Below are 21,544 nucleotides of genomic sequence, written 5' to 3'. Positions count from 1 at the left end.
CTTGAACTTGAAATATCGCGAACTCAATTTTAATTAAACTTATACACGCATATCCGGATTTGTAATCCAGATTAACGTTCTACGCAGTGTCGGTGCACGGTACCTGTTTGTCATTGAGGTTTTTCTGTTTCCTTTTTTTTTTTGCTGAGTAATATTAGTATGTATGTAATTTTGAAAACAGTGTTGGATTCAACTTAAATCCCGTCACACCACGGTGTTCATCTCCTACTGCTGGCCCGAAGGTGTAAAGTGTGCACTTTGTTTATTTACGATAAATGAATCAAAGACTGTCTTGCTTTCCGGGACGCCACTGGCAGCGGCAAACCATCGCCGTCTCGCTCGGCGTTTCGCCCGGTACAAGGTCATCGAATCAGCCACCCTCTACACCAACCCACTCCTAACCATAACTCATCACCGGCTGTCTTCGGTTTATTTTTTCCTTTGTGTGTGTTTTTTTCTTTTTTTTTTCTTCTTCTTCTCTCGTCCTCGTCCCATCGTCCTCGGCCTTCCCCGTAATCCATAAAAGGTCATCCATGCGCGAACGCAATTTTGTATCTCTTACCTTTACAAACCCCACAGAAGCAACACAGGGGGCCTCGCACGTATGCTCGATTCATTGATGGATCGCAGTTTTTTGTTTAGTCTCGTCTCATTTTTGACCACTCATCTAAACCATTATGGATGGATTTATTACCAGCCTGAGTGTTGAAGTTGAAGGTTTGTGAGGAGCAAAGCTTAAATATTTTATCACTAGTTTGAATTGGCTGTTTCAAGCTGAGCCACTTGGATTTATTATTATTCATTTTACCAATGGGTGGTTGTAAAACAGTTGTGACAATGTTAGCCCATCATCGGAACCAGGCTACTTCATTATCTAATACGAGCGGAGTCCGTCTATTATTCCTTTGCTTATTACTGACTGCCTTTCAGCACCACCAGCAGCGGGCTGGCGGCCAGGTCTCTGCCTCTCTGCAGCAGTTTTGCGGACTGGAGACGATCAGTATCGAACTTGACCGGCGTTTTGTTGATGAAGAGACGGGTGATTATTTACGATGTCGCGGTAACGTGACGCTGACGAGTTGCGAGGGACAGTGCGTGTCGTCGGTGGCTCCTAGTGTCGTTGCTTCTGTGGGGTTTGTAAAGGTAAGAGGCGATGAGATGCAACTACAACGACATCTGCCTGAAAAATGCAACCCCTGATGAAGGAAATTTATGTCAGTGTTTTAAAATGTTTAAGTTATTGCTCAAGCACCTTTGGTTTCATTGTAGATATAAGAGCAACAAAGACTATTCAAATTCATCACTAGGTAAAACTTTGGACACTTTCGGTAAACAGTATTGTCCAAGGCCTACACAACTTATATAACAAACCTGTGAACATTTAGGCTTAATCGGCCATCGGAGTCGGGAGAAAATAACGGGAAAACCCACTCTTGTTTCCGCACGTTTCGCCGTGTCATGACATGTGTTTTAAAATAATTCGTAATTCTCGATATCGAGAATTGATATTGTTTTAATGTTTTCTCAAAAGAAAAGCATTTCACGGAATAATATTTCAAGAGAAGTCTTTCACCATTACCTTCTGTAAACCCTGTAAGTTGTTTGAAAATCTGTGAACTTTTTAATTTTTTTTTCTGTACCGAAAGTGCACAAAGGCTTTAAGTAACCGATATCCACTGTTCACTCTGGCCAAAACCTACAATTGTTATGGGTAAAAACAGATCCCTTAACAATATTGCTAGTTTGATACTTTGGTGCAAAACGTTTTTCAGAATTTCAAATCAACTTTAACTTTTTGACTTCCTTTTTCACACAGCATGGGGCCCAATATAGCCGGGCCATGTACCGATAAAATGTATAGATATAGGTTTGGGCTATGGTAATTTGGGCTCCATTTTGATAAGGGTTTTGGGCAAATGTATATACAAGGTTTTGGGCTACATTTAGGTAAATGATTGGACTTAAGTTGAGTACATGGTTTGGACTACATTAAAGGGTATATGTACCTTTTCCTAACAAAAAACACAATGTCCACAGCTTAACATTAAACTTACACAGTTTGAAGATTTTGATAGTAGAAAGCTTTCCTTGAAATTTTACTTACCGAGGAGCTGTAGTTTTTGAGAAATGAGTAAAAGTTATATTTTTCGTCTCAGTTTTAGCATGTAAAAACGTATTATTAGTTATGCTATGGTTTTGGTATATCATAACTGGTTAAGGGGATTTTACATGCTAAAATCATTTTGATCTCATGAGACCAAAATGATTTTGTGACTTGTTTTACTCATTTCTCAAAAACTACACAAACCTAGTTTGTAGTATTCGAAGGGAAGCTTTCCACCATATTATCTTCAAACCCTGTAAGTTTAATGTAAATCTGTGGACATTTTGAAAAAGTACCCGAATACTTTAAGGTACAGGAGTTGAGCTCTGGAAAGGGTTTTGGGCTAAATGTAGGTTTTTAGGCTGAATGTAGGTAAAAGGTTTTGGGTTACAATATTAGGTACAGTATTTGGGCTACATTATGGGCCGTAGTGTGCTACAGAAATTAATCAATTTGAAATACTTATTTTTGTTGTTTTATGATGTACAGTTACCATGATTTTGAGAATGTTAAAACAACTATCGAGATATCAAGAACCCCAAAAACTCTTTGTGTTTATATAATTTTGCGGTCAATTTTGACGGCTGGGTATCTACAATACTACAGAAACATACGTGGGATCATGACGGTTAAAAAGGAGTACGGGTGAGACTGACACGATCTAACTTGATATTCAAACGTGTACACATTGTGTTTACCCTTGTACTTTTACAAAGACACACGGTATCACATGTCACTGTACGTCCTTGCCAGCAGCTTGAGTTACTGGTTTTTTGTAATGAAGCAGTTATCTTGTTTTGCCACTCGTTCAAATCAATTGTAACCAAATCGAGGCTGCGAGGGACTTTTAGTCCGACCCCTTAATCAATCAGTATTGATAGCTGTTACGTGCGTACAGGGAACGCGACACAAAGGTAGAATGCCTTTTGAGAAGGTTTTTATCAGATTGTTTGCTTAGAATAAATTATTGGCGTCATGTGGACACTGTGGCTATTAATAGACTCAACACTATCAATCTTGTATGCGACAATCTTCACGAAATTGAAGGCTATTCCGTAAATTCCGCTCCGTGCAAAGATGAATAAGAATTAAAGGAAGAGCTTATTTATAGTTTCTTATAAACCAACGCATTCATTAAATTTTGAAAACACACAACCCTACCTTTTGTGCGATTATGCCCCTTCCCCCTCACGTACACCCCAAAGTATTTATCCAAGTTGCAAGTGCACAAGAGTTCATTTGGGACGTCATATCAAAACTCTGACATTTGACAACTGGCAATGCTGATATCAACATACTATAGTCACAAATAGCGAGGGATAAACTAACTGATAGCAATCATAAAGTCTTCCATCGATGATCTAGAGATTCAAAATTTAACAATTCCAGGGGCGGACCCAAGAATAATATGTGCATAGGTGGGGTCAGGGGTCAGTATTTTTTATGTACAAGTCAATGGGAAACTCCCTAAAAAAGCGGACCAGTCTATGTTTTAAAAAGACCAGCGGGTAAACGACCTTGCCATGGCCACTTCAAATGTATATTATGTTTCTCCAGAATGTTTTCTCAGAAGTCAGGGAATTTGATTTTTACTTAAATTCATACACAGAGTAACTACACAAGCGCTTAATTAGTGAGTTGCTAGCTAGTATCGTAAGGCACTAAGAGATACAATGTTCAAAGCATGTCAATTTAAACCTTAAAAATAACCACGAGAGTATCACAGGTTTTTCTCATTACAAAAGATGTGGAGCGCCGCCAACGGCAACTTAAGAGCAAAGCTGTTCAGCTGCACTATTTTTCTGGACGTGGTTAAAATTGTTGTTGAAGCAACTGGTATCAACATGCTAACCTAGTAATGCACCTTGACTGTTCCAATGAGGAAACGAACAAAACATGTGTACATGGCCGGCAAAAAGTGCAAAACCTATTTACGTGACATTCTTTATAATGTGAAAAAAATAAATCCCGCGCCGGCAATTTATACTATCAATACAAAATGAATTTTCGCGCCGGAAAAGGTCAGCTTGGAATTGTTGAATGAATGGGCGACTTGTTTGCGTTAACTCCCGCAGCCTTTCACTCAACCGTGAAAACAAGGTGTTTGTTTAAAGGGACACCGTTGCCTTCGGATTGGGTGCTTTTGGGCTGTAAAACGTGTTCGTTATGAAGATAGTATTATGGCTGACATTGGCTAACAATAATGTTTTAAAAACAGAATAAATAAATATAACGATCCACCCAAAATATCCCCCGAAATTGCGAAGTTTTCTTTTTTTCTTCGTGAATCGTTCACAGTCCGCTGTTTTGTAGAACCAAGTTTTGACAAAAATAAGGACCGTCTTAGTTCACGAAGTTAAAGGAAACCACACAATTTCGAGAGATATAACAATTTGTGTGAATCTTCTTTTAAACAGAGCTGTCCTACATCAAAACAAACGCTTTTGTATAGCCCAAATCGCCCAATCCAAAGGCAGTGTTTTGCTTTGATTGTTTTTTTTGTGATTTTGTTCTTCTTCTATTATTGACATTTTTTATAGATGCATTTTTTTTCTTTACCAATTGCAATTTTATTTAGCTGTTATGAATTTATTTTTATAAATTTAAATTTGAGAATGAATTTGTTGGTTTTATTTGTCCCTTTCCTTTAAATTGGCGGTTCGTCCGCTGTTGGTTTGGACGCTAAATACAATAAAGGTTTACTAAGCCGATCTTTAGAAAGTGCACGAGGAGCTGCGTTGTGAGTTCACACGAGTTCTACCTAATAATACCCAGGTTGTGTTTATTTCATGTTTAAGGGATTCACCTCAAGACCTGACTTGGTTTTAGTGGTCAGTCTACATTACCTGATAGATCTATACAGCTGTCCTTTAAACACGGCTGGATTAAGGCCAGCAATATTGGATTCTTACACAATTGACTTTCTGCTGGATTCACCTGTTTGTCCTCATTTCGCCATCACACAACCACGTTTCAGCCAATATTATATTCCTTGGAGTGTCTTTAGTTCCCAGGCTCTTGTGGTCAATGATTTTTAAAGTCAATATAATAAATAGTGTGTAAAACCAATTTGAGTTTAAGGTAACTATCTGTGCAGACTCTGTGTGACAATTTAATGATCATTATTTTTTGCTATCTTATGTATATAGGTTTACCGTTAGACACGGTATCTCCAGTTTTCTGTTACTGTGCTCGCTATATTATGCTGACTGTATATTATTTCTGGTCTGCTTTTACTGTCAGTGAATTCCTTCACATGTCCAAAAGATGTGATGTTAAAGGCAGTGGACACTAATGGTAATTGTCAAAGAGTAGCCTTCACAGTTGGTGTATCTCAACATATGCATAAAACAACAAGCCTGTGAAAATTTGAGCTCAATCGGTCATCGAACTCTCGAAAACTATGGCACTTGAGAGGGAGCCGTTTCTCACAATGTTTTATACCATCAACCTCTCCCCATTACTCGTCACCAAGAAAGGTTTTATACTAATAATTATGTTGAGTAATTACCAATAGTGTCCACTGCCTTTAAACGCATTATGTTCCAGGCCAAGACTCTTTAGTATGAGTTGTTTCTGGTAGGGCCTACACTGCAAAGAAAGGCTCGTGGGTTAAAATTGAGTCTGATTCCGGGTCTAATGGTTCCTGACCCATTTATGGGTCAGACTGACCTGGAAAGTGGTTAGGATTTTAACGCGCATTCTACAGATTGACCCATATTGGTCAATTTGACCCAGAGTCCGGGTCAAACTGACCCATAAATGTGTCAGGCCCCACGGGACCCAGATCCGGGTTAATTCTGACCCTGAAGTGTTTATAATCAACTTGATAACTTCCAGGGCAATATACCTTTATCACGGTGTGGCAATCTTGATTTTACTCCATGTCAACTCATTGTAACAACACTGAGGCAGGACGAAATAATAGTCTGGTGCCACGTTTGCGCAATGAATGTTGTTTGAAACAGGGAACATGACCAAGATGGTGAAAGCGTGATAAGGTCTATTGGTCTTCTTTTACCTTCTTCTTCGTTCCTTCTATTCAATCTTTTAAAAACCTAGCTTGAAATAATTACCATGTTCGTTTACATTTTATATTTTACAGAAATGTACCTGTTGTAGAGAGGTCGAACTGAGGTCCATCAATATCCAACTTGCTCACTGTGTCACCGCTGAGGGCGTCTGCATTTCAAACTACATCCGGGAGATGGTCATACAGGAGCCTTCGAAGTGTGCATGTAAACCCTGCAATCCGTAAACAAACAGGCATGAGACACTTAAAGACACTGAACACTTTTGGTAATTACTCAAAACAATTATTATCATAAAGCCTTTCTTAGTGACGAGTAATGGGGAGAGGATGATGGTATTAAACATTGTGAGAAACGGCTCCCTCTGAAGTGACGTAGTTTTCGAGAAAGAAATAATTTTCCACGAATTTGATTTCGATACCTCAGATTTATAATTTGAGGTTTCGAAATCATCTGAAAGCACACAACTTCGTGTGACCATGATGCTACAGGGTGTTTTTTTCTTTCATTAATAGCTCGCAAATTCGACGACCGATTGAGCTCAAATGTTCACAGGTTTGTTATTTTATGCATTTTGTTGAGATACACCAACTGTGAAGACTAGTCTTTGACAATTACCAATAGTGTCCAGTGTCTTTAATAGCTAAGTTGTATAAAGTTACCAGTCGCTTCAAGTCTGCGTGCGTAGTGTTGGTATCTAGCATAATGTTATGATTTTGATTACCAGCTACTAGTGTTTTAGTGATGTTAAACAGACATAAAAAACTGAAGAGCGACACCATAAATAGATGGTCTAAAAAAAGACTACTTTATTATAAAATAACAGAGGTACATTGCTATTGAAATAAATTAAACCGCGAGAGCCGATAGATGTTGACGGCACAGTCATTGCTTACGTAATAGTCGTTCAAATTGTCAGCCTAACAAACCTGATGAGGCGCAGTAAAATAACTTAAGGAGTTTAAAACGCTTCACACAATGCACCACAACACTACTATCAACTTATCAACCTAGCTGACAGGTTATTCGAGTTTTGATACAACAGTCAATTAGTTTGGTAATACCGGATACAACGAGTTTTGACACAAGCAACCGTCACAATTACTTTTGTTATCAATTTATGAACCTAGTTAATAGGTTTACTCAAGTTTATACATCAGTTAATTCATTTGGTTATTAGCTACAACGAGTGTATGTTTCAATAACCGACCGCCACTGCTGACATTACTATCAACTTATCAACCTTTCTAACAGGTCCTCGTTACTCGAGTTTATACACCAATCGATTTAAGTTAGTCAACCAATCAATTATGGTTATAATTAAACATTGGTACACGTCATTGAGGTGATTTTAATTTTGGTGTTGAACCATATTATTTAAGTTTATCATCACACTTAAAAATTGATATCTTCGACTTTGTCTACAAACTCATCACTTAACTGGGCCCAATTTCATAGAGCTGATTGAGCAGGAAATAGTGTTTAACAGGTTTCTGCTAAGCAAAAAAGGAGCAAAATACCAGTCATAAATTGTATGTGTGATATAGTATTTTGCTCAGCTACTTTTTATTGTGCTTAAAGACACTGGACACTATTGGTAATGACGATAGTATATACCTATTACCCGTGATGCACCACGAGCCGGTTTAGTGCCCTCAAGTGGTCACCAAGAACATAGTTTTAGTTTTAATTTCCTATAGATATATATAAAAAGCTTGTTTTCACAGTAGAAAATGTTTCGTTTGCCCTTTTAAGCTATGTAATAAATTTTTTAACTATGAAATAACCTTTGGTAAATCATTCCTGTTTTCGACCAAGGAGTTCTTATGAATCGATGATAAACTTGGCTGTAAAGATGGAAAACTCGGTACGATTGGACAGTTGTTTCACGGACTGTGCTAAAAGTTGATTAAACTCAGTCATAGAAGTACTTTTAAAAAAGGAACAACATTATTAAAATATCATATTGCCTCATTCACTCTTGTGTATTAAGCCTTGAAAGCCTGTGTATGTTTTGTCCCTCATGAAATGCACTCATATACCTCGAGGCGAACCCATTATACAGAAAGTAATGGATACTGCCAGATTGATTTCAATTTTCCAGGGTGACAAATTAAAATGCCATGAAGTTGTCCAAAGGGCACACTTTTAAAATTCACACTGTGTGTGCTTTCTATGAAAGAGGGGTCTCTAGATTCATTCAATTTGAACTATTATTCGAAGAATTCAGCGTCTTCTTCACGATGACCCGGATTTTCAGACTCTAAGACTATTTTCTTGATCTTTGCATTCATTTTCCTTCTTTATAAGCACATCTTGAAAAGAATTGTTTTCCCGAGTGGCGTTCTTCACTTTATTGAATATGACCACATTGTTGGATCGTACATCCATCTCATTTTAAAGTACAAACCCCAGAGGCCAATTACTCGATGGGTACATTCTCCCAGTCGGATTCTATCAAAAACCAGTTTCTAAGGACTCTAGCAGAATGTGTTACCCTGCCAACGGGGGGAGCCCATTCTTGTGAGCTCTACGCGAGTGTTGACAAAACCTGATGGCATTTGCCGCTGGGTAAACGTCAAGTTGCAAACGCCATTCACTGCGGGCCATTCAACGTCAACATAGGGTGATGACGTGCAAGAAGCCCCGTGTAACAAAAGAGTAACCAAAGAGTCGCAGCTCAACAACGATCGAGATAACATTCTCCTGACATTTCGAAGGATCAATAATTATGTCATCTTTACAAACTATTTTACTTTCTGGTGGCTCGGGTTCAACTATGCAGTGTGGACCCAGAACACGTATCAAGGACTCAATGATTATTTTCTTCGTAGCGTGCAGTCGACTAAAAATAGACTGGATGGGCGTGGATTGAAAGAATGGGGTGCAATATTGATACCTTCATGGTGCTAGCTAACGCCACTAAGTGACATGTCCACAGTGGTCACACTCTCTCATAGGGTTTAAGGAAACTGGACACTATTCGTAATTACTCAAATAATTGGTAGCATAAAAAACTGACTTGGTACAGCCTAACGAGCATTGGAGAGCTGTATAGTATAACAAATTGTGAGAAACGGCTCCCTCTCAGGTAACGTGGTTTTTGAGCAAGATGTTCTTTCTCACTAAAATAATAAAAAGACTCCAGCTGAAGCCTTTCGTTATGCATCCGAAAGCACTTACGTGCAACAAGATGCTTTTTTATTTCATTATCTTGCAACTTCGATTGACCAATTGAGCCCAAATTGTCGCAGGTTTGTTATTTTTTTTGCATAATATGTTGGGATACACCAAGTGAGAATACTGGTCCTTGAAAATTATTGCCAAATGTGTCCGGTGCCTTTAAGGCCGTATTTTGGCAGCGATGACACATTTCAAAAGCGCGCCAAGGCGAGGACACATTTCAAAAGCGCGCCAAGGCGAGGACACATCTTGCATTCCACAGGTGTGAATAAACAGCGTTCAAGAACACGCTGCTATTTTCGGGCGGGAAGTCTCTCGCATGTTTTTGTTTTATATTAATAGTTCAGAGTATAGGAGATCCAAGGGCATTCTGAGAAACATATCTCTGCGTGTGTTGTATGCATTTTAAAAAGGTAAACATTGGCAAGTTTGTTTGGATGACTCATGCATTGCTAAAGTGCAACTAAATCATCTTTTTATTTAGGGTGACGAAGTTTGACAGAATATAAAGTAAAATATCTACAGATTTACCCCGGTGATCGTGTGGAGTATACCTAGTTCAAAAGAAACTGGTGCAACACACAAGTAATATTCTCGGTTTTTCCAATGAGGCAAAATGTCACAGAAAAGTAGACATTGAACATCGGGGGATAGCTTCCCGTAATGTTAAACCTCAGGTCACTTTACTACTGTATTGCGTTGATACCACACGTCCTTTTGGTTGGTAAGCAGTTCGCAATGTTAATATTAAATATGATTTGAAACTGAAACGTTAATATTATAATTTTTCGTAGTTAGATGTGAACAAAATAACGCGTTTAATAACACAAATAAACACCGAGTTTTGCTAGAAATCGGTTTCACTTTATGTAGTCCAAAATGTTTGTGTGCAGTTTATGACGTATTTTGTGGCCCTAGTGCAATTTTGTGCCCCTGGTGAAGTTCACCATCAACCTTTAGTATTTCAGGGTACATTAGCCCTCTAAAAACAGCCATATTTTTGCTAAAGGTGTAGGGTCACTTTTTCTGGGACGAAGCCTGGCCAGTTGAGTTGTTCATGTGTGTTTTTAACCGACCACAAGTGTAAAACTGTCAGAAAATATATTTGGTAAGCTGACCGACTTACAATTACTTTTGATTATTTTTTAGCAACTGCCATTGGTTACAATCTGGTGCTTAGTGTGGCACGTATCGCTCTAGCAGCGTAGCGCCCTCTGTTGTTAGTATCGTAAGTTTTAACAAAGTCGTTACAAAATATAAAGCAATGGTTCACTCCAGATAAGATGTGCACTGTGTTAACCCCTTTTAACTCTGATGCAATCACACGGCATAGCAAAAACGTGTCGCTGAAATATGTAGTATTTTCAACAGTCAGCACTCAAGAGACATGAACAGGCCCAAACCACGGCCATCGAAACACCTTGAAATGAACAACATCTCCCATTTTAATTACTAACCGTCTGCCTTGAGGCCTCGAGGCTCCACTGGGCGGGAAACTCGCACATAAAGTGCTTAACGTCTGCTCAGTGTGCACTGGAGGCTCTTGTTAGTGAGACAAAATACAAGCTGTGTTTCAGGTGTCTGAGCTGCCAGTATTATAGCTTGATCAAGCGGAAATTATGGAGATGAACTAATTCATTACATTGCGTTTATATTCAACAGCGGTATCAAAGCTGTTTATAGCGACGTTTTCAAAAGCTGCGTTATAACGATGGTTTGTGGTATCTATTAATTTGAGAGAGATGGAACATTGTATAGCAATAATTCAATTGTTTCTTTCTTGTAGAAAGAAATAATTATTCACATTCTCAGGGTCCAATTTCATAAAGCTTGTAAGCACAAAGATTGCTTAGCATGAAATTTCTTCCTTGATAAAAACAAGATTACCAACCAAATTTTAATTGGTTGCATACTGCTTGTTACTGGCTTTCAGCTGTTGTTTGCTTATCCTGATAATACTGTGGAAATTTGGTAGGTAATCCTGTTTTTATTAAGGAAACAATTTCATGCTAAGCAAACTGTTGTGCTTACAGGCTTTATAAAATTGGGCCCTGCACGTAGCGACTCACATGATACGAATGACATAGCGCCCTCTTTGGATTTGAGGCCACCACTCTGAGAGCGGGTTGGCAAATAACTGTGCGTCGTGCACAAGAACACAATGAAGTAAGTATACACATTTATGGGTGAATAACAAACGCGACAACCAGTATAGTTTAATATGAATACATAATCTCAAAATAAGTACTCCAGCCACGACAATGACAACGGCAATGACATCGGAACGAATGACAACGACATTGATAACACCAACATCATTGACAACGACAACGACAATGAACATGATAATGACAATGAAACTGGCAATGACAACAACAGCAACGACGGCGACACAAACAAGGATAAAGACAATGACAGACAGTTTACCTCTGAGAGGCCATCGGAAAAGTGAGAACAAGGTCGTTTTGTGGATTTGTGGTAAGATCCGACATTAGGGAGTTTTCGTTTCCGACGACGGATGGTTCTGCGACGGTCATGAAGAAATTTGGCGTCATCTGCGCATGCGTCGGCTTTGAGGACGGTCGTCCCTCAATTTCTACGACAGTAGTTGGGATGAATCTTCGTTGTGCTGAAAACGACAACGTTTGGCTGAAAACCGTCGCAGAACCATCAGTCGTCGAAAACGAAAACTCCCTAGTGACAACCGGGGACGAGGTTGAAAACATACCTCTTTATAAAAAGTTAATAGAGTATCCGTTTTTCGGAAAAAACAACGAACAGACTATAAAGATGCGAGGCAAAACTAACCTTTGTACAAAAGAAGGCTTTTCAGTGTACAAACTTTTGATCACATCTGAAGTCTAAAAGACATTGCACATATTATAAAGAAGGTGGAAATACCCCGGAATAAACAAAGATACCCTTCATCTCGGGTCATTTATACCAACTCGGGCAGAAATTATTGGGCACATTACCAATTTCTAATACAACATATAACATTTTTTTCGTAGAATGTTCCTTTAAACGAGACGGCTTAGCAGTCTCTGTGGCACAATTAAGGAAAACCTTTCAGGCAAAATCAAGATTAGGCACGATTGGAAGGCTAGCTATAGGTCTCCTCATGACACAACAAGTCGGCGCCTTCTAAACGCCATTCATGACAATTTTATTGTTATGAAAAAAAAGGAAAAAAAGACACTCCCGGAAATTAGTTTCTGAATTCCTCTATCTTAATGTCAGAATCGAGTAATCGCTCAGAGGTACTTCAAAATAAGTTGACATCTCGTGACCTCTCGAGTTTGGAGTGCGATTTCAGGCGACAAGAGACAGTTATGAACTGCTTGGTAATTAAATTAGACAAATCAATATCAGTCAGTCATAATTATCATCATCGGGTATGAGGATATCTATGAAACGGCCTCGGTTGGAAACTCGAGTTTCAATACTTCTACAAGTATCTATCGTCAGTTCTCGTGCAGTATGCATTATTTTGTAGTGCAAGAATACGTTTTCATCGTACGTTAAAGCAATGGAGATTGGAAACCAAAGGTTCAGACAATATTTTTTCGAATACCCGCGAGACTTGCAAAGCTCATTGAATCATAATTTCAAAGTTTTCAAATTCGTTTTCTGCGTTACCATTTAAAAGGTGCTGTGCTTTGAACAGTTTGTCTGGTCACCTTTGACCCCGTCTTGGTCATGTTCCAAGTATCCATCAAAGGATTTATTTAGACAAAGAAAAATGAAAAGAAAACAAAAAAATATGATGTTATATCTTCCAGCTTTCGGTTCGGTTACAATGATTTGTATTGAAGAAAATCAGGATGGCCGCACCATGATACAGGTCTATCTCTATGATACAAATACGCCATGTCCTGACGACACACGTGGCTATATATTCCACCATTAGTCAGCCATTTTGGAAGTCAAAATGACAGATACCAATGCACATCTCACTGCACATAATATGTACCCTTACATTAAAGCCATTGGACCCTTTCGGTACAGAAAAAAAAAAAAAGTTCACAGATTTACAAATAACTTACAGGGTTTACAGAAGGTAGTGGCGAAAGACTTCTCTTGAAATATTATTCCATAAAATGCTTTACTTTTTGAGAAAACATTAAAACATGTCAATTCTCGATAGCGAGAATTACGGATTTATTTTAAACACATGTCATGACACGGCGAAACGCGCGGAAACAAGGGTGGGGTTTTTCGTTGTTTTCTCCCGACTCCGATGACTGATTGAGCCTAACTTTTCACAGGTTTGTTATTTGATATAGAAGTTGTGGTACACAAAGTGTGGGCCTTGGACAATACTGTTTACCGAAAGGGTCCAATGGCTTTAATGTAAACTATTTACATTGAAAACTGACGCCATATCAAGATTTCTCGTCTGGTGACGTCTGATAATTTCGGCCAATTGGAGAGCTAACTACAAGCGACCAATCGGAAAGAGTGTACACCCTCAAGTAGTGAATAATTTTTATTTAAAAACACCCAGCAAGATAACACTTTAATACATCAAAATCAACATCGATATAACTTAAGATGAGGATGACGTCATACGTCAAATACGTCACACTATTGATTCATTGCGCCTTAAGACACACATCAGAGTATGGCACCGATTATATCTTGCTTACTGTCAGAGGCTAAAATAAGTCAAGGACACATACTTGGTCCAGTTTAAAGCCCCGAATGTAGGATCTGGGCCCCGCTAATTACAACAGGAAAAAAACCAAATTGTCATTATTTCACCACCTGCGTTGTGTTGCACCTTGTCGTCACGCCAAACCACACAATATTTCTAAACAACATTTTTAATGACACCCGACACACCCAATTGTATACAAAACGGGCCAAACCGGACATTTCTACTCGTAGTAAATCTATCATATAAATAAACAAACCGGTTTCACCTCAGACATAAAACAAAAATGTCCGACATTATACAGACTTGCCATCAATCGTAGAAGGTAATTACAAGACGTGTCAGACAACGAATTCTACATTTTTACTAAAACCACAAATTTTTATTTACGTTCAGCGTGAAATAAAATAAAAACTTGATTCTCTCACCGCAGTGGTGAAGATCGATGATTGAAATGCTTTGAAATTTTATTTACAATTTTTTTGTTCTTGTTTCCTTTTGTTGTTGTTGAGTTTTTGCATTGTGAAGCTTTGGGAAAACTATTGAAAACTAATGTTGGAGACCTTTGAATTGGTCTAAAATGTTTGTCTCATCTGAGGCATGTAGTTTGTTCTTCAGTGTATAGATTATTATTATTTGAAGTTTTGGTGGGAGGGTGAATTAAAACAATTTCGAAAAGAAATAAAGATATTTTAACATTTGACTACTCTGAGAGGCCCCCCCCCTCCCCCCCACACAGCACGAACCAACAATTCCACTTATTATAGTATATTATGTATGAAAAATGCTCATTCTTAAATATATTATGGTACAATAGTTAAACAAACAACTTTTACTTTAGTTTCATCAATTATGTAACTGACAATCTTGGCCGCGCCAGCTGGTTTTTTTGTCCTTTTTTTTTCGTTTGTTAATATGATGTCAATATTTGTTTATAAATAATATGCCAAAGATATATGAGATATGCCAAAGAGATATGCCCAACGCTGGATAAAATTTCATTATGAATTTATTGAATATTAATATCCTTTTATTAAAACAAGAACCGAACGTAGATTTTCACTTTTTCGTTTTACCTACCAACCCTCAACTTCGACCAATCAAAACCAACTTTGTTTTAAAGACAGTGGACACAATTGGTTATTGTCAAAGACTAGTCTTCTCACTTGGTGTATCTCAACATATTTATGCATAAAATAACAAACCTGTGAAAATTTGAGCTCAATCGGTCATCGAAGTTGCAAGATAGTAATGAAAGAAAAAAAACCCTTGTCACAAAAAGTTGTGTGTTTTCATATGCTTGATTTCGAGACCTCAAGTTCTAAATCTGAGATCTCGAAATCAAATTCGAGGAAAACTACCCCTTTCTCAAAAACTACTCCACTTCAGAGGGAGCCGTTTCTTACAATGTGTTATACTACCAACCTCTCCCCATTACTTGTTACCAAGTTAGGTTTTATGCTGATAATTATTTTGAGTGATTAACAATAGTGTCAACTGCCTTTAAATATTGACAGGTCCGAATGCCCTTTAAATTCGCTGCCTCAAAACCTAAACACGCGGCTTTTCAAACAATGCTCCTCTAGTTACTTTTTGTTTTCAATGTCGTCTCTTTGTTATTCCTAATTTGTGTCTTTATACATTTCCAAACGAAATTGAGTGAAACTGTGCAGTTAAACAGTGAAAAACACCTTCCCATTTTTCTTCTCTTTCTTTGAAGTGCTGCTTCAGTGCAACATATACATGGTGCAAGTATATTGAAAACCAATCGCACAGAAACGAATCCGACTCCTTTAGGTTACGAGAAACATGATTTCTTGTCTTCATGCCCCGGAAGCAATTGACACGAGAGATCGCTTATGAAGTGTCCTCGCTCATCTCATCATACGGGCCAGGTTTCCCACTTCGTAACAAGAAAAGATTGCTCTTAAACAAAAAATGCACTCTGTATTAAATTATATCAAAGACAAAAATGGTAATTGGTCCCTTCATAATATCTTCTCTCTTGTTATCTGAACCAATAAAAGCGCACCATCCAACTCAACATTTGAGACAATTTATTGATTTTTTCTTTAGTCTGTTCCCGACTCATCAAGTAACAAGGCGCCCGACCCCCCCCCCGTTCCAGCCATACACCAGTCGAAGAGACTCCCACTGCACCGCCGTATCTCCGACTGGCCAATTTAGTGCTATATAATTCGGTTAAAGACACTGGACACATTTGGTAATTGTCAAAGACCAGTATTATCAACAGATGCATAAAATAATAAGCCTGTGAAAATTTCGGCTCATTTTGTCTTCGAAGTTTCAAGAGAATAAGGAAGAAAAAACACCCTGGTTGCATTACTTTGTGTGCATTCAGATGCATTCAGTTGAAGGCATTACATTATTATATGAGTGAGAAATTACCTCTTTTTTCAAAAATTACGTTACTTCAGAGGGAGCCGTCTCTCACAATGTTTGTCCCAACAGCTCTCAATTGCTCGTTACCAAGTAAGTATTTATGGTAACAATTATTTCGTGTATTTGCCAATAGTGTCCACTGCCTTTAATAAACGCGACACACTAACAGGGACGAGATGGAGTTATCGTGCTCTAAATCTTGCCTTTATGATATAAATCACTCCATCAGTCCTCGTACGAAAATTTAGAAAAAGAATGTACGTTTATTGCTGAGCTGACTTTGCAGGTCCGCGATGCGCGGTGTTTTCACCTCTTCCGTTAGGAATCGATAAAGATGCCCCCTGGCTCCCGGCTGAAGTCAGTGATGCAAAGCACTAATGAGTATGAATAATGTATGTGAACCAACGCAAAGTGCTTTGAAATTATTGAAATAACCGGCCCTTTGGTATTAACCTTAAATTTAGTTTCATGGGGACTGCAAGGCAATTTAGGAATTTAAAAATCTCACGTTTGCACTCAAAAAAAAAAATGTATATAACAAAATTATTTCAAAACCAAGGAACTTCCTTGTATAATGACTCCTTCCGAGAAACATTTCCATCGCAAAATGGCGGTCATTTCATTTTAAAACAAAATTATCTCGGGTTGCTATATCTTGAAAACTGGACGGGGAAAGTAGCCAACCGAACACCTTTCCGGAAAACACTATAGAAAACTATTAATCATATCATAATAAGCATTAACATTACGCCTTGACCATATAGCTCGTAAAACGAACACAAGGATGTCTTCACACTGACTTGAGTCAAAGACCTTAGTTCTATAAAAAAAATAATATAAAATAATATACAAGTAAGCCACAATTATTGATACTGTCTTTAAACAGTAACGTTAAACCCAACCAACCTTAATGTATAGATCCCCAATCAGTTCCCATTCCGATCAATAGATAATTGGCCATCAATTTTTGATTAAACAATATAATATGACATTCATCGAATGTAAGGAAAATCACCAAGCGTAAACGATCTCGGCTGCCGTAAATCGCACCCAAACCTCCCCCCGAAAAATGAGACGGAGCAATTCACCCCGGTCCAAAAACGATTTTACGCTTCGGTAAATTAATGACGATATCATCCCCGCGGCGAGTTGTTAACCGAAGACACCCCGATAAAAATTGATACACATTAATAAATTTTTTGAATGATCCAGCACGTATATCATTTTCCTACAAACCGTCTACACGGTTAGGTTTCGTTTCATAAACGACAACCCCCCCCCCCCCCCACGAATGGAGCAAAGGCCTCAACCTAGCGCGTGCTTTTTTCTCTCTCTCTCTTTTTCCACGTGGTGAAAACGGGAGAATTTTAAACGTGGCCTGTGGCGGGTTTCTGCAGATCCCAATCGTTGATGCGTTGAATCTATATAGCCGTACCGAGGTAATGTTGAGTTGTTAACTCGCACAGGGAAAGGTTTGCAGTGTATAAGCCAGTTTCATCTGACATGACACACACCACCTGGGTTCGACTGCAAATGATAGAGGTTTCCATCAGTTTAGGCGGCGGTCATATTTGTTTCTACTCAGTCATCTCCTTTTTAAGGGGGACCTTTGGAGGGAAGGTTGCAGAGCTCGCTAAACACTGACCGGAAGCTTGTTCGTTTTGAAACAGCTCATCTGATTCGTGGGATTTGTGGGATTTGTTGCTGTTCAAGGGACGTCTGCGAATCAGAACCATCGTTTCTTGATGATAAACTGACAACGAAGTTCAGGGGAAAAAACATACAGCCTAAATGCTGCCTGGAAGCAGACGATATAACGAGGTAAGTGAAGCCTCTTTTTTAAGGCGGGAAACAAAATAATAAGACAAGTTACTCATCATTAAGGAACACGCGGCGCAAGTGTGTGGAACGACTGCGTGTAAATCGCCGTTGGTTCTTTCTTCTAGATCCTCTTTTTGTAATCCTGGTTGGTGATTGTTGTTGAGGGCGCCCTGTTCATCCTCTGTTCAATTTAAAAAAATGTTTATGAAAAGTGTTGTGTCAGCCGTTTGTCTTTGCCTGATTTTAACAGTGAAATTTTTGTTGAGAACATAGTTATGATTTTGATAGCGTTATAGAAAAACAATTTACACTGTCCCTTTATGTGACGGCGATTGTGTTCGATAAAGTTGTAGTTTTATGTTTTTTGTGTGACTATGACACGGACGTCATTTTGTCACCTAAGGGCAAAACAATGGAAATCGACAATGGAGATTGTCATGATCACAACGACGATGACCACGACAACCAAGACAATAGTGCTTGTGTTGCTATGGTACCAATGCACCACCATGAATGACGTTGAACTACGACGACGATGACACAATGCCATGAATCAATGTGACAGCTACCTATTAATTAAACATTAATGCCATGCACCATCGCACAGCCTAAATGCCTCAAAAGCACATCTCAAACTCTCAGACACCCACAGGAATAAGCCCGATGTCGACCTTGGTGACCAATTAACAAGATACCACCATTGTAGTCTTTTATATAATACACTAAAATTAAACCTCAGACGGACGGAAGCGCACTCCAGACTAATGAAATAATTTCGCTTTTAATATAATTATGGATTTCTGGAAATCCATACTCTTTTGGCCTTGGGGTTTCAAGAGTTGGTGATGATAAAGAGATTTCATGGGAAATATGACTGAGATTAGAGAGTGTAACACGTAGTAAATTATGGTTTGGGTTTGATGTCCGAGACGGCAATGTCATTCGCCGGTTGAGGGTGTAATTGACCTTGGGTTAAACGCAGCCGACGACCCCACTAATAATCTCGCGCCGTCCTGGTCCTTCAAACAGTGTCCTTGTTTGATCTGTACACTAATAGTGTACACACGCACGACGATATTCTTGGAAAGAGCTCCGTTAATATTGAACAGACTGTTCGAGTCATTGAAATTAAAGACTTAAGTATAAAGAAAATAGTATTTTAAATTGTTACAGCGAAATATGGCTTTGTTTGCGTTGGAATTATCTTTGTTTGACGTATTTGTTAGTTCTTTAGGTGGAACTTCAACTCGTCTGAAGATGATCAGAGCAAACCAAGTCGTCAAACCACCGGTTCGTCTTAGAACCACATCTCACAAGAAATTTGTTATGCACATGTTCCCGCAAACCTCACTTAGTTGTAATCCCATGCAACAATATGCGGTAAAAAAATCACATCAAAGTTACTGTTACTGTCAGTTGTCAAAAATTACTGTGACATACTTTAAACATCCTCATCGTTTTAAAGGCACTGGATACATTTGATAGATGTCGCATCCCAGTATTATTGTATCCCAAAATATGCATAAAATAACAAATTTTTGAAAATTTGGGCTCATAATAGTCATCGAAGTTGCAAAATGGCAGACCAGAGTAGCTTGCGGATGCATAAAACCAGGCTTCACTGAAGTCTTTTATTATTTGAATGAGAAATTACCTCTTCTCAAAAACTATGTTACTTCCACGGGAAGGGAGCCGTTTCTCACAATCTACCAACAGCTCAATTGTTCGTTACCAACTAAAGATTTTTTGCTGACAATTACTCTGAGTAATAACTAAAAGGGTCCAGTGCCTCCAAGTAATTTTGCGATAGGGAAGACATGATAACGACACTATATCTATTACGTTTCACAAATAACAGGGTAATGTTTGTAAACATTAGGTTGGACTTAACACAGCGGACAACCGCCCTCTTCTTAGAAGTAGCACATACTTTTCATTATAAATTAGCAGTCAATCATCGAATACGTTTTATAGGAAACACACACCCTTCACCTTCATCTGTAAATCACACTGAGGATATCTTGTCACCCCATAACAAACTGCCAATCGGTCAGAAGTCAAATTGAAATGACTCACCTTTGAGGCAGGTGAATCCCAATAAATTAACAATTCAATTTAGAGACTGCCTTTTCACAAGATGAATAAAATGCCTGACAACATAAAAGTCACCCATAAGATTTATCTCCGAATGATGTCATCACATAAGTGGATTTGACTTTTAGATTTGTAGGAAATCCACTCAACAACAAGGGTTTTTACCTTGTTGAGGTGGTTTGTTTGTTTAGGTCCATTATACACAACTTGTCCTTCTATATTTCATATCCATGGCTTAAGTTCCGTGTTGAGAAGTTACTTTTTAAATTAAGCTCCGCCGTTAGCATTATATATGTACATCAAAGACGAAAAGAACAAACCCCCACGGCAGTCTCTACAACTTATAACGCATGGATTTCGGTATTCAAAGCTCGTAGCTGTCAGATTGCCTAGATCGAAGTAGATACAGGGCGATGTAGGGGCATTTAGCCGTTCGCTAAGATGCTATCTTGTAAGAGGAAAACTCAAGAAGCTGATGTCATTTTGCTCTTCATCTCTCCCCCCGTCTTCCCGAAGCGTGTACAGTATAGCGTAGCCACTTCTCGTATACACGGAGACAGAGAAAATGGTTTCCGGTTACCATGGTAACCGTACTACACACAAAATCTACGGGAAGATAGGGCGTTGGTCTCTAGCACAATGTACAGTCTAGTTCTTTTGTTTTAAATCTCTGTATACATACATACACATTTTGTGTAACGATGGCATTCATATTATAATAGATGTAGATGTTAAAGACTATACATTTGGTTTTACCCATACACCGATGTGTGTTAGCACTGTATACTCAGTACTTTTCCGAGTTCTGTAGGGAAAAACAACTACAGGCATATTCATCTTATGTCTATTACATTTTAAATACAGAAACACAGCAACAGTTTCATTGTTGACTGTATACGTTGGTTGTGATGGGCATTGCCATGCGAGAAAGTGTGCTATGCACGAGGGTAACAACTAATGCAAACATTGTTTGGAACCAACATGTACACACACGATATGGTATGTATGTTGTTTTCTTGCATATATTATGCCTAATTGGTAAACGTTTTTTTTTTTTTCTACCAAAGTAAGAATGATGTTGCGATCGAGACCTATCTTTAATAATAATAACAAAACCCCATTTTTATAAAGCGCCTTTCACACCCGAAGGGCGTCCCAAAGCGCTTCACATTATTACCCCTGGTCACTAGGCCTTAAATCACTCCTTAAGCCATCTCAGTCACTAACTAAGTATGCAGCCTGATGCACTAC

The 21,544-nt window shown here is 38.5% G+C and overlaps 2 protein-coding genes across 2 annotated transcripts in view; both read left to right on the top strand.

Annotated features, from left to right (window-relative positions):
• Window positions 1-402: 402 nt before the first annotated feature.
• LOC117300392 (partner of bursicon-like) lies at window positions 403-6,451 on the top strand. The gene is made up of 2 exons (XM_033784174.1): window positions 403-1,143; window positions 6,210-6,451. Exons 1-2 carry the CDS (start codon window positions 811-813, stop codon window positions 6,360-6,362), a joined length of 486 nt encoding a protein of 161 aa, XP_033640065.1. The 5' UTR covers window positions 403-810; the 3' UTR covers window positions 6,363-6,451.
• Window positions 6,452-17,737: 11,286 nt separating this feature from the next.
• LOC117299919 (partner of bursicon-like) overlaps window positions 17,738-21,544 on the top strand; it is a 49,780-nt gene continuing 45,973 nt past the window's right edge. Inside the window, exon 1 of the mRNA XM_033783520.1 lies at window positions 17,738-18,199. The gene's annotated coding sequence lies outside the window, so the exon portion shown is untranslated. The remainder of the gene's footprint in view (window positions 18,200-21,544) is intronic.

This window comes from Asterias rubens, chromosome 15, assembly GCF_902459465.1.
Source record: "Asterias rubens chromosome 15, eAstRub1.3, whole genome shotgun sequence".
NCBI lineage: Eukaryota > Metazoa > Echinodermata > Asteroidea > Forcipulatida > Asteriidae > Asterias > Asterias rubens.
The sequence above is the reverse complement of the archived record's forward strand: the minus strand, read 5'-3'. Positions and strand labels throughout refer to the sequence as shown.

Excerpts from the sequence above, each read along its gene's own strand:
- LOC117300392 (XM_033784174.1), top strand. The coding sequence starts at position 811 with ATGGGTGGTTGTAAAACAGTTGTGACAATGTTAGCCCATCATCGGAAC. Across the intron at positions 1,144-6,209 it reads CTTCTGTGGGGTTTGTAAAG|AAATGTACCTGTTGTAGAGA; the intron begins GTAAGAGGCGAT and ends TATATTTTACAG.